The 13,977-nt window shown below is 39.1% G+C and overlaps 2 protein-coding genes across 2 annotated transcripts in view; both read left to right on the top strand.

Annotated features, from left to right (window-relative positions):
* The first annotated feature begins 11,301 nt into the window (after positions 1-11,301).
* Positions 11,302-13,903, top strand: FIBIN (fin bud initiation factor homolog). Its single transcript, XM_016194389.2, has one exon. The coding sequence runs from the start codon at positions 11,774-11,776 to the stop codon at positions 12,410-12,412; it is 639 nt and encodes a 212-aa protein (XP_016049875.1). The 5' UTR covers positions 11,302-11,773; the 3' UTR covers positions 12,413-13,903.
* Positions 11,809-13,977, top strand: part of BBOX1 (gamma-butyrobetaine hydroxylase 1) — a 116,530-nt gene continuing 114,361 nt past the window's right edge. The window contains exon 1 of the mRNA XM_007537319.3: positions 11,809-11,944. The gene's annotated coding sequence lies outside the window, so the exon portion shown is untranslated. The remainder of the gene's footprint in view (positions 11,945-13,977) is intronic.

Below are 13,977 nucleotides of genomic sequence, written 5' to 3'. Positions count from 1 at the left end.
CATTACTCGGGTGAGACCTTTCCTTTAATAGTACACTCTAATTTCATCTCAGGTAGTTCACTTTGTAACTCTTTCCTCACTCCTGTTACTAATGTCTCAATTGGTGTTTGGATGCTGTCCTCATTCTTATTTGCATCTACCTTTAGGGGGCTTTTAGCTGAGCTTTTGTCCTGATTCATGTTTCTACTTGGTTTAACCATTGTATTTAGTGTGTTATGAAGCTCCTCTTTCTGTACTTTTGAACCCACTGATAACTCTTGCCTGGATTGACTTGTGTGTTTAAGTAAGGTACTTTAAAAGTCCACAGTTGTAGAAATTGATTTTTTTTCATGTTATCTCAATCCCTGAGTTGAATCATTGTGGCTGTTAAAACATCTTTTGTTCTTTTTCTTCCTTGTAGGCTATAACAGCTTGAGGACTTTTTTACTTATAAGTAAGCTTCTTTGCTTAATCACTCACTCCTGACCAAGAGATAACTCAGGATGGGGGAACGATAGCACAGTAGGTATGCAAGGAGGCTCCCACACCCCAACAATCCAAGGTCTTCAGCTCAATTAAGCTCCTCTGCCAATAGCTACAACAAGATGGGCAGCACTACTTGTCCCTGTGAGTTTCTAAACAAGTTCCCTTTATAATCCATTGGTTCTGTGGCAATTATTCACCATGTCTCACTGGAAAACATTGTGGAAAGGCTCCCACTAAACATCCCCACCTCTAGAACACCAAGGTATAGATTGTCTCCTGAGTTTCCCTGTCAGTTCTCTGCCTCTGATATCAGCACAGGGCATCTCCACTTCACTTCACTCTCCACTTTCTTTGCCTCCAAGGTTCAGTAGCAATGGAGACTCAAAGTTGCATTTGGTGAGCCTTAGGGGAGTCTTCTCTTCCCTTCAGCAGTAGTTTTGTTGGTACAACAGATTATAGAGGGCTCCTCAACTCTCAAACTTCTGGGCTGTTACCAGCTTCTCAGGAGTAGATATGGACTGTAAACCCAGAAATCTCTTCTTGAGCTCCACCATGTCCATGAGCCACATGTGTATTCAGTCACAGGTGACTTGGTGGGTTCCCAAAGTAGTTCTAGTCTCGTTATTCCTAGTTGATAAGAGAGAGGAGAGAAGCTCAGGAAGTTTAAGTATTAATATATCTTTTTCTCTCTGTCTTCCTGATTCTGTTTATTTATTGGAGAGAATAAGATAGAGACTGAGAGAGAGAGAGAGAGACTATGCAAAATAACCCCAAAAATATAATATCATCAACATATAAACTCAACTGACATGTAAACTTAGGATTTTAAAAATGACTAGATCAATGTTATTTTTTGGCCAAGAAAAGTAACAATTGAATATATTTTTCCAAACTGAAGCAAATAAAACATCTGACATAATATATACAAGACTTTTTACAGAACTGTCATTTGGCAAAAAAGGAAAGTGTCCTTTGAGAGTAGGTAAGCCAGATGTGATATAGGAAGAAGGAGCCCAGGTAAAGTTCAGTAGCCTCCTTGAATTAAGAAGGTGGTGCTATAATCCAGGGAGGCAGGATTGTCTACAGTTCCCAAAGAAGAGGAGCAGAGAGGACATAAGTGCATAAATATGGACACCAAGTACACATGTATCCATAAATTAGGGCAAAATCTACAGCTGAAAGCAAAAGTACACAATAGTCTCCAGTGAATAAATAAATGAAGCAAGAAAGTAAAAAGACCTAAAAAGACACTATAAAGTACCTAATGAAATAGTTTCTTCTTAGACCCAGATACCCTCCTCACCTACTTGCTATTACGCTTCCCTCATTCACTTATCAAAGTAAGGACTACAAAAGCTGAATAACGGCAAGAAACTGGCATACTTTAATGATGACTTTTTAGTCACTATCAGTCCATCCCATCATCTGGGGCCCTAGTCTCGAGGTCCTGAGATTCCCACACAGACAGGTTGAGCCTAGAACTTAAATAGATCCCTCTCTCCATTGTCACTGATCATCACTATCAGGAAAAACACAATAGACCCCATTTGGGGTCCCGATAGGACCTTGCCCTCAATATGGATCAACAACGGTAGAGAATATTCCATCCTCCAAAGAGACACTGGATAACATACTCTATGTTCCACCTGAGGAAGATGGGTCCTGAAAATGGGACAGCTTGGAACATTCCTATTCATGACCACCAAATGTGAGCTCTGACCTATATAGATACAGAGGTTACATAGGTTCCTATGCTGAATATGGGCCCCAGATCAAATTGATGGGGTTTACAGTCAACAATATTTACAATATTTGTGAGCTAGCTACTCTCCTCCCAGACCCAGCTTTCTAGCCCTATTTCCAGCCATGATATCAACTGCCCAGATAATAACTTGGGTCCCCCTACATATCAGATGTCAGCCTCAGGAAAAAAAAAACTAGTATAGTAACAGGCCCTTTGGAATAAAACTAAAATAGGCCTACTAGCTATCTTCAAAACAGAGACACCAAACCTTCATCTGCAATATCCCAGCCTTTAGGTTCATAATTAGTCAACAATTTATTCTGCTTTATATGTTAACTCTTTTTTCGGCCACCAAGTTCCAGATGCTAACATGATGCCAACCAGACTTCCCTGGGCAGATGAGTCCACCAATGTGTCCTAGAGCCCTAGATCTGGCCCAGTAGTGAAAAAAAGAGACAGAGTGAGAGTATGTCTAGACCTACCAATGCCCATGTTCAGTAGGGAAGTAATTACAGTCTACCTTTTCTAGTGTGTGACATTCTCACAGGAGTGAAGTGGTATCCCACTGTTGTCTTTATTTGAATTTCTCTGACAATAAATGACTTGGAGCATTTTTTCAAATGTTTCTCAGACTTCCAAATCTTTCTGTGGTGAATATTCTGTTCATTTCCTCTACCCATTGTTGGATGGGGTCATGTGTTTTCTTGTTGTTAAATTTGGCAAGCTCCTTATATATTTTGGATATTAGTGTTTTGTCTGATGTATGTCATGTAAAGTTAGCAGTATCAAATACTGGAGAGGCTGTGGGCACAGAGGAGCTTTTCTGCACTGCTTGTGGGAATGTCAGTTGATCCAACCCCTGTGGAGAGCCATCTGGAGAACTCTCAGAAGGCTAGAAGTGGACCTACCCTATGACTCTGCAATTTCTCTCCTGTGGATATATCCTGAGGAACCAAACACACCCATCCAAAAAAAAACCTTGTGTATACCTATGTTCATAGCAGCACAAATTGTAATAGCCAAAACCTTGAAGCACCGCAGGTGTCCAACAACAGATGATGCAGGCTCTCACTTCAGGTCCCCCACCTCTCCAGTCATTGGGCAACGAAGGTCAGAGTTGCCCCCAGGAGTCCTGAGGTGCCTCCACATGATAAGGGCAAAGTGCATGGAGAGACAAGGCAGTCAGCTCTAGGAGACCCTCAGAGGGTCATCATGTTTATTGGGGGATTAAAGGCAAGCAGATATACCCATAAGTCAGGGAGGTTAAGGTAATAATTAACCCAAATACAAAGCAACACGATGTATAGTCACATTTTGACCTACAAACTATTTGATCACAAGTGAAAAAGTTACCATACAAGGTTTGATCATGAACTTCACAATGCATATTTCTCTGGAGGTAAATTATAAGCAATTCAGGGAAGGGGGGAAGGGAGCAGTTGAGAAACAGGACATTTGTGGCAGTCTTCAAGTTTGGCCAAGCATAATATATAGAAATTCATGGTATGCTTTAAGGGGGCAGGAGTAGCATATGTAGAAAGGTAGCCCTTGTCTGGAGAAGCAATCCATCATTAATTCATGAGGTCATGGGAGACCTGCCATTTTCTTGACCCAGAGTGGGGAGGGCCTGTGGTCTACCCACTCAGACTCTCATGGAAACAATGGCCTAAACTTCCTGGACAGTGGACCCACTTCCCAACAAGAGGAGTGTCTGAGAAAGTTGTGGTATATATACACAGTAGAATACTACTCAGGTATCAAAAAATGCTGATTTCACTATTGTCAGCCCATCTTGGCTGAAGCTTGAATAAATAATTTTACATGAGATAAGTCACAAACAGGATGAATATGAGATGGTCTCACTCATAGTCAGAAGTTGGAAAACAAGATCAGAAGAGAAAACAATAAGCAGAACTTGGATGGAGTTGGTGTATCACACCAAAGTATAAGACTCTGCACTGGGTGCAGGTGAGAGTACAGGTCCTGGAACATGATGGTGGAAGACCTAATGAAGGCTGTATTATTTATAAAAAAAAAAAAAAAAAAGAGAAATGTTATGCATGTAAAAACTATTGCATTTATTGTTGACTGTAAAACATTAATCCTAAAATAAAGAATTTTAAAATAAAAACTGAAACATCCTTCAATGAAGTAGAGTCCAAGTTCAAACTTGTGCCACACATGTGGCAAAGCAGCACACTCTACCAGTGAGTTATTTCACTGGGGGTGGCATGTTATTTTTTCCAATCAACATTATTTTTAAAATTAAAATATGTATAAACTTCTTTAAGTTTAGGATGTTAAGGTCAAGATCTCAATACATTTAAATAACTAGATTAAGAATATAACAAATGGGAGTCGGGCTGTAGCACAGTAGGTTAAGCACAGGTGGTGCAAAGCACAAGGACCGGCATGATGATCCCAGTTCGAGCCCTGACTCCCCACCTGCAGGGGCGTCACTTCACAAGCGGTGAAGCAGGTCTGCAGGTGTCTATCTTTCTCTCCCCCTCTCTGTCTTCCCCACCTCTCTACATTTCTCTCTGTCCTATCCAACAAATACGACAACAATAATAACTACAACAATAAAACAACAAGGGCAACAAAAGGGAATAAATAAATAAAATAAATATTAAAAAAAAGAATATAACAAATATGATTCATGTATATTACCAGGTATCTACAATTTTTATGTTTCCAAATAGTGTTTTTCTCTTTCATGTCAACTGTTGGCCCCCAGTATTCAAAAGCATAAACCATAGTGAGTTCACCTTTCCAAATTAAATCTTCTCTTTTTTTATTGTTTTATCTTTATTTTATTTATTGGATAGGGACAGCCAGGAATAGAAAGGGAATGGGAGGTAGAGAGACAGAGACAGAAAGACAGTGCAGCCCTGCTTCACCACTTGTAAAGCTTTCCCACTGTATGTGGGGACTGGGAGCTCAAACCTGGACCCTTTCACATTGTAATATAAGCCTTAACCATGTACACCACCAACTGGCCCCTTTCCCTTCTCAAACAGCTTTGGAATGATTCACATTTATTGCCTGAATGGAGAAATGAATATTTTTTTAATTTTTTAATGAATTATTTTTATTATTATTGTTATTTTACAAAATTACATGTCCACATCACTGCGACCACCAGAGTTCTGAATCTTCAGTCTACCCACTGCAGTCCACCACAGTTCCCCTAAGGTTGTAGACATGAGCCAGCCATTATCTGTACAACTATCTGTCCATATTTATGCATAATTCCCCCCCCCCTTTTATCTTATCAGTCCTCTCTTCCCCTCTAAGCCACCCATGACAACATAACTACCTCCACATGTCCCTTTCTTTTTCCTTCTCTCCCTCTGGGTGCTGATAGAGCTGGAGTTCAGAGTCCTCTTATCTTCATCCTATCACTTCTCCCCACTGTGGGAGTATGGATCAAGGTGGTTTTTGGAATGTAGAGATTAGGGATTTTAGGGTAGAAGAAAATTAGGAAATCCGTTTTAAACATGTTCCTGGGGGCACACAGCTATAGTAGTTTTGCATGGGTTTGATAGCTAGCCTGAGGTTGGATGAGAATTTTGTGAGAGAATGGTGTCAGAGTAGAGAAAAGGGCTAGAAAGTTGGATTAGGACAGGGAGTAGCTTATATTCTTGAAGAAAACATTCTGTGGATAAAATTAACCATTTATGAGATCCACCCATCCTAGGCCAATACATATATTTAGCACCTCTAAGTCCCTATTGGTCAGAGTTTATAGCTCATGGTCACATCTGAGGAACATTGCAGGCTGTACTTATTTCAGGACCAGCCTTTTTCAAGTGGCAGGGAAGGAGACCCCCCAGCCTCCCTCCTGAAACTGGGGCTATCTCTACTGTCATTGTTTTATGGTGAGGACAATATCCTGGGACGGCCCACAAGATTCCATGCCTTATGGAATGAAAGTTTAACTTCATCTTTTCCTATTGGTATTCATTTGATATCTCTATCTTGTCTGATTATGATGGCAAGAACTTCTAGGACTATGTTGAATAAAATGGTGAGAGTGGGCACTCTTGTCTAGTTCCTGATTTTAGGAGAAAATTTTTCAATTTCTCCCTATTGACTGTGATGTTAACTCCATAGTCTTTATTAAGGAATTTTTCTTCGACTCCCATTTACTCAAAGGCCTTTATCATACATAAGTGTTGTACCTTGTTCAATGCTTTTTTATGCATTGATTGATAGTATCATGTGATTTTTATCTTTTTTTTGTTGATATAGTGGATTACATTTATTGACTTACAGATACTGAATCATCCCTGTTTCCCAGGGAGGAATCCCTCTTGATCTTGGTGGATTATTCTCTTAATATGCTATAATCAATTAGCCAAGATTTTTTGAGGATCATCAGTGCATCAGTGTTCATCAGGGATATAGGTTTATAGTTTTCTTTTTTGGTTGGTTCCATTCTTGCTTTGGGGATCAGGGTGATGTTAGCCTGGTTGAATGTGTTTGGAAGTGTTCCCTCTTCTTCTATTTTCTGGAAGAGTTTGAGGAGGATAGGTGTTAGTTCTTCTTTGAATGTTTTGTAAAATTCATAAGTATAACCATCAAGGCTTTTGATTACTGTTTCAATTTATTTACTAATGATTATTTACTAATGATTGGCCTGTTAAGTTTATCTATTTCCTCTTGTGTCAAGATTGGCAGTGGATAAGACTCTAAGAATGTGTCCATTTCTTCTAAGTTGTCAAATTTGGTACCATTCAGATGTCCATAATATTCCTGCATAATCTTTTGAATCTCTACCTCATCTGTTATAATACCTCTTCTTTCATTTCTGAGTGTTTTACCATAGCATTCTTTTTTTTTTCTCTTAGTGAGTGTAGTTAGTGGTTTATTTTATATATCCTTTCAAATAATCAGCTCTTGGTTTCATTAATCTTCCTAATGGTCTTCTTGTTTTATATTTAATTGATTCTGCTCTAATTTTAACTGTTTACCATTTCCTGATGGCTGTTTGGTCTTTTTGTTGCTCTACTTCTAGTTGGTTGAGGTGGGTTGTTAGATGATTTACTAGTGATTTATCCTGTTTATTAATGTGGACCTGTATTGCTATGAACTTCCTTCTTGGCACTACTTGTGCTGCATCACATAGGGTCTGGGAACTGGTTTCTTCATTTACATTGTTATTGAAGTAATTCTTAATTTCTTTGTTTATGTCTTCAGTGATCCATTTACTGTTCAGCAGCATATTATTTAGTCTCCAGGCTTTGGGTAAACTTCTTTTTCTTTTTTGGTTGATTTATAGTTTCATCTCTTCATGGTCTGAGAGGATGCATTTTATAATTTTGATATTTACATATTTGTTCAGACTGTCTTTGTGGCCCAGCATATGGTCAATCCTTGTAAATGTTCCATGTGTACTTGAGGAGAATGTGTATCCATTACTTTTGGGAAAAGTTCTGTATATATTTATTAGGTCCATTTCACCTATGGTTTTATTTAAGTTTTCTATTTCTCTTCTGATTTTTTCCCTCATATTCTGTCTCTTGCTGTGAGTAGTGTGTTTAAATCCCCTACTATTATTGTGTTGCTATCAATGCTCCTGTGTTCAATAATTGATTGTTTTATATATTTGGTTAAATATATAAAATATATCATAAATTATATATATTTATATAGACATATAAATATATATTAGAGAGAGAGCACTACTTCACCATTAACAAAGCTTCCCTCCTTCCTGCAGGCAGGGGGGGGGGGGGGGACCAGTTGCTTGAACCTAGGTCTTTGCACATTGTAACATGTACACTCCACCCCACAAGTTCTACATTTAAATAAGGACTTTTGTCTTCTCCTGAGTCAGCTGTTAAACACTTAGCAATATACTACTGTAAAAGGTTGCTGAGATTTTTCAGAAGTGGCTAATAAAAACAAAAATATGGGTAAGGAAGGACATTTATAGTTACTATTATAAACGATCAAATCTCATACTGCCTCCCCTTTAAAACTGGCCTTTCAATTTTGCAGCTATACAGTTTTCATGCACTAGGACCTCAGACACAGAAATGGTTCTTAAGCCTTGTCTTAAGCCTTGAGGTTTAAAGCAAATCTCTAATTACTAGCAGCCTAATTCAGGATGGATTAATGCTACAATCAACTGTGGACACTGGAAGAACCCAGGGTTTTCCACATGTGCTTTGCCACTGAGCCATCTTCCTGGCTGAATTTTAACTCCTCCCCTATTTTTAGGGCTAGAGAAACAGATGTTTTTCCTGGATTTTTTTGGGGGGGCTGCTGGGGGGGATACTATGTGTGTTAGATAAAAGCACAATTCCACCACTTGAGTTTTCCCTGCAGTTCTCATGTGGTGCTTGGGATTGGACTCAAATTCATGTATTTGAGACAGGCACTCTTGTGTTGAGCTTGCATTCCAAATATGAGGAAATCTGAGCTGTTATTCCTGCTAAAAATAAACAAGAAATCTTCTAGCCCCATAATTCATGGGTAGCCAACATGGAGCCATAAATGAAAGTGACCACACAAGAATAAATATAAGTTGAGAAAATAAATCTAAAAATTGTGTGTGTGTGTGTGTGTGTGTGTGTGTGTGTGTTTATGTGTGTGTGTGTGAGAGAGAGAGAGAGAGAGAGGTGAGAGAGAGGAAAAAAAAACTTGATTCTGGACCAGCTCTAGGCAAAATGTGTAATCTGTACTTTCTGTAATAAACCTCTGTGCCTTTCCTCTGATTAAATTAGACTTTCAGTTACTTGCACCAAAATGATTTCTTCCTGAAATAAAATGGGGTATGTTTCTCTAGATGAGGTAATGGCAAGAAAAGCAAATATTCTTAGCCATTCTTACTATGGCTGTGCTTGTTTACATGCTTGCCTCTGTAACAATACTGCAAAATCTTTATAGATTGAAATTTTTTGCATATTTGAAGCGTTTTAATACTGATCTAAATAGAAGGTAGAGGCAAATAGTATTAGGTGTTTAACTGTGTTTATTAGTAAATCAGGGACAGATTGTGCAAGTAGAGTGAATCAGAGTAAATTTCTCTTACATGCTTTGGTCAAGTCACTAATTTGAATCTATCTGTTGGCACTTGCAAATGCCTCAGAGAAAACAAGATGAAGCAAAATAAGTCCTGAGTCCAATAGTCTAGTCTTTTAATTGAAGAAAGTTGTAGTTTTCTGCTGGAACACCCTGAAATAAGACATAGCTTTTAGTTATACACACACACACACACACACACACACACACACACATACATACACACACACACACACACACACATACACACTTACTCTATATTTTTATGATGCCAAGTATCTGGATACAATATAAAATGCTGTCGACATGCTTTAAAAACAAAAAATGCCTGCACATGTATACAGTTAGTGAGCCAGATTTTTCATTGTCTATACAGAAGCCTAGGTGGTATATGTCAGTAAAGGTAATGGCAACCATTACGACAGTATCAGAATTGAATGCCTCCCAGTCTCTGGATGGCACCAATCCCTTACGATTCAGAGAGGGAAATAAGTGTAAGTCAAAGGCATGTTCCAAGGGCTGGGTAGTGGCAAACCTGGTCAAGCACACGTTACAATGTACAAGGACCTAGGTTTGAGCCCTTAGTCCCCACCTGCAGGGGGAAAAGCTTTGTGAGTGGTGAAGCAATGTTGCAGGTGTTTTTCTGTCTCTCTATATATTTCCCTCTTCTCTCTCAATTTCTGTTTCTCTCCAATAAATACATAAAGATAATACCAAAAAACACATTTTTTAAAATTCATATTCTACCTGAATTTCAAGGCAGAAAGAAAAACTAAGCATAGAAATAGGAATGGTACCTCGTCTTTTTTTGCCCCTTCCCTATCTTTTTCTTCACAGTTTTAAAGCTGGTCAATATGCAATACATCTTGTTTATTTAAGTTAGTTCTCAATACCCCAAGGATAAGCTCCAGAATGGAAAGAAATAGTCTATTTTAGTCACTGTGTTATCTGTAGTAACTAAAACAGACTGTATATAGTAAATGCTGAATGAACATTTGTTGATGAATTAGATGAGCTGAGGGATGGACATGTCCTATTCAATTGATAAATCAGAAACTAATATTACTTGAGGGGAACATTTATTATTCTGAGTTAAATTCAGAATACAGCAACTTAATGAGTACTGACACAATTATAATTTAATTTTGTGACCATAACAATTTTCTTATACTTAAATTCTTTGGTTTCTCCATCTGGGAAAATGGCACCAGTAATAGTACCAGTCTTATATTCCTCAAAAACTTTTAAGTGGTCCAGAAGAGTCAAGGGCTGTAAAGGTGTTTAATTAAAGTTGCATCACTAGAACTTAGCATAGATAGTTTTGTTATTTAATTTAGCAATTATGTTGGTTGTTAAGTTGCTTGTTAACCTGGGAGAATCCTATGTATCAGTTTTTGGTCTTCTGCTTATTAGGAAACCTTGCATTAATCAATTTTCTTTTTTAACATTTTATAAATTTTTAATTAACTAATATATATTATCTAAATACATATATAGAGAAAGAGAGAGGGGAAGGAGGGAGGGGGAGAGAGAGAGAGAGAATCTCAGCTCTGGCTTAAGATGGTGCTAAGCATTGAACCTGGGACCTCAGAGCCTCATGAACGAAAGCCTTTTGCATAACCATTATGCTATTCCCCCAGCCATAATTAGTTTTCTGTGCACCTATTACTTCCAAAGAATTGTTATAAATTTTGAAGCACTAACCACTCCCAAACATAAGTTCTATTTCCTGCATCTGCCTTCAAAGCCAACAAACTCTTAGCAATAAAATAGACTTACTCAACAAATTCAGTCTAAACCAATCCTTATTTAAAACTGCAAAATGGCATTCACCCTACATGGTAATAGCAAACCAGTCTTTCAGTTGTGGGAATTCTATTTACCCTCTTCCCGTTTTTCTCATTGGAGCTTAATTCTACCGATATTTTGCAGGATCTCTCTTTCACTCCTAAAAAAGACTCTGTACCTTTAATAACAGAGATCTGTTGAGAGTTTCCTTTACAAACTTGTTCCCTAGCTTCCAAATGACGAAACCAGCTGTAATTTGAGAGCAGACAGATCCTCAGGATAACATTAGACTAAGGAAAGCTCCACATTCCCACCCAGTCTTGGAGTGCAATAATATCAGAGGGCAAGAGCTCTCTCTGCAGCAGTAGGCTCTGTCTCCTGAAAGCAGAAGGAAAACCCAAGAGTGAGAGTGGTACAACAGAGCCTGCTTCCCGCCAGAGCCCTGCAGGAGGGCTTCCCCCTGCCCTGGCCCAGAGATCCCTCCAGAAAAGGGTTGGCTGTGCTCTAGCCTGAATGCGGAATAAGCAACAGTCCAGTACTGCAGGCTGTATTCCCCTGGCGTCATTGCCAACACCACATGAAGTCAGCTGGGGAGAAGGAGCCAGGGTGCTGCAAGCCGGCTGGAACTGAGGTTACTGTCATCTCAGGGAGGCACTGACTCAGAAAGGAATCTCATCCCCCCCCCCCCCCCACGGCAAATTAAGTCTTTTCCAGGAGTCCCTATTTTCATTCTGAACATCCAGAATGGTGTTCCTGAAGTTTCTCTGGCTGAGTTTCTTCTGTCACCTGTGTCAGGGCTATTTCGATGGTCCCCTGCACCCAGAGATGTCCAACGGGACTCTGCATCACTACTTCGTGCCTGATGGGGACTATGAGGAGAATGATGATCCTGAGAAGTGCCAACTGCTCTTCAGGGTGAGTGACCACCAGCGCTGCTCCCAGGGGGAGGGGAGCCAGGCCAGCAGTCTGCTAAGCCTCACCCTGCGGGAGGAGTTCACTGTGCTGGGCCGCCAGGTGGAGGATGCTGGGCGCGTTCTGGAGGGCATCAGTAAGAGCATTTCCTACGATTTGGATGGGGAAGAGAGCTACAGCAAGTACCTGCAGCGGGAGTCCCACCAGATTGGGGATGCCTACTCCAACTCGGACAAGTCCCTCACAGAGCTGGAAAGCAAGTTCAAGCAGGGCCAGGAACAGGACAGCCGGCGGCAGGAGAGCAGACTCAATGAGGATTTCTTAGGGATGCTGGTTCACACCAGGTCTCTACTGAAGGAAACACTAGATATCTCTGCAGGACTCAGAGACAAATATGAGCTGCTGGCCTTGACCATCAGAAGCCATGGGACCCGGCTGGGTCGGCTGAAAAATGACTATCTTAAAATTTAGGTACACAGGCACATTGTTTGGGAGAGGACAACAAGCCAAGTTCCTTTTTGGAGGGGGGCAGGAGGCACTGAAATGGGAGTTTACATCTCCCTTATAGCTATGATTTCCTAATATCTAGATTTGCAACTGAAGAAGTACCTGAAGTTCTCTTAAGAAAGAAGTGAAAGTTGAGTGATTTAGGTTCTGTTTGGGTATGTTATTTATGATCACTATTGATTTGTCACCTGGAGAGAACAAGTAAAGTCTGTCTCAGGTCTTTTGAAGAGCACTTTATAGCTCTGCAGAGACACATTTCAGCACATCTGAAAGGATAGTTTATGCAGTGGAGACAGACTAAACTTATGCTTCCTGGAGAACGTGTGGAAATACCCAAACCTTGTTCAAACCCTTCTTTTACTCTCAGCCTTCTCTCTCAGGCTCTGAAAGCTGCCAAAGTTGTCTTCAGTTCTGATGTGTGGTGCTGCCCTCTGCATGCCTCCCAAACATGGAAGGAGCCTGTTTCCTCTCCTTTTCTAATTTATTAACCATGGTCTTAAAGGTTTTGCTTTTAAGAATTTTTATTCTGGTTAGAGTATTGTCTGGAAATTATGTGCAAGTCATCCTTTTTGGAAATAATGCTGAGGAACTTTTGTGGGTTTATGTTAAAGTGATTACAATTACAAAATATAAGCTTTATGGTGGTCACACACTCATGCTGATATGCTGATTAGTAGTGCCTGTTATTGTATTTATATGTCTCTGTCATCAATTTACCAGCAATATAGTATAATACAAAGAAGTCTGTAGATTATTTGAACTCACAGCAGGATGCTAATGTAGTCTTTCTAATATAGGGGTCAGTCTTCTCTTTGCTTATTGGAAACTTGTAATATAAGTAGTGGGAGTTCTAATAATTCCTTAATTAAGCTTGTTTATTCAGCTAATAAATATGTTCTCATATAATACTGACTTATTTTCCAATTTATAGCCATAGCTTTACTATTGCAAGAAAAAGAAGGAAAGGCAATGAGAAAAGAAAGAGGAGAATGGAATTTGAATTACATTACTTAGACTAAAAATAATAATGAAGTCAGAAGGGTAGTTATACACAGGAAATCAATCATCCCTTTTTGATCATTCTTACCATCCTAAAAAATAACTAATAATAATCTAGCCTGTGCCATAATCTCATCACTACCGGTTAGCCTAATGACTTCAATTTTCTCCATTTCTTATGGAAGCAACTGGATACATTTATAACAAGGCTCACACTATATTTTCCTTTATAATACATAGGGATATTTCCAGTCAAAATAATAGTAACTACAATGATTTTTTAGTAAATTTGAACCAGGTTAATGTTATTTAATTAACGGTTTTCAAAAGGTGGAAATGTGGAATTTTCATAAGTTTCCAAAGTCAACCTTCACCCTTACCTTAAATATGTCTATCTTGCACACATATATGTATAATCTACCTATGGAAAATAAATGTTTATAATTCACTCTTCAACAGCCATTTTAATGATATACCAAAAAAAAAAAAAAAAAGATCTTCCTTCTTCATTCTGTGAAAGATAGAAAAAA

Source organism: Erinaceus europaeus, chromosome 17 (assembly GCF_950295315.1).
Source record: "Erinaceus europaeus chromosome 17, mEriEur2.1, whole genome shotgun sequence".
NCBI lineage: Eukaryota > Metazoa > Chordata > Mammalia > Eulipotyphla > Erinaceidae > Erinaceus > Erinaceus europaeus.
The sequence above is the reverse complement of the archived record's forward strand: the minus strand, read 5'-3'. Positions and strand labels throughout refer to the sequence as shown.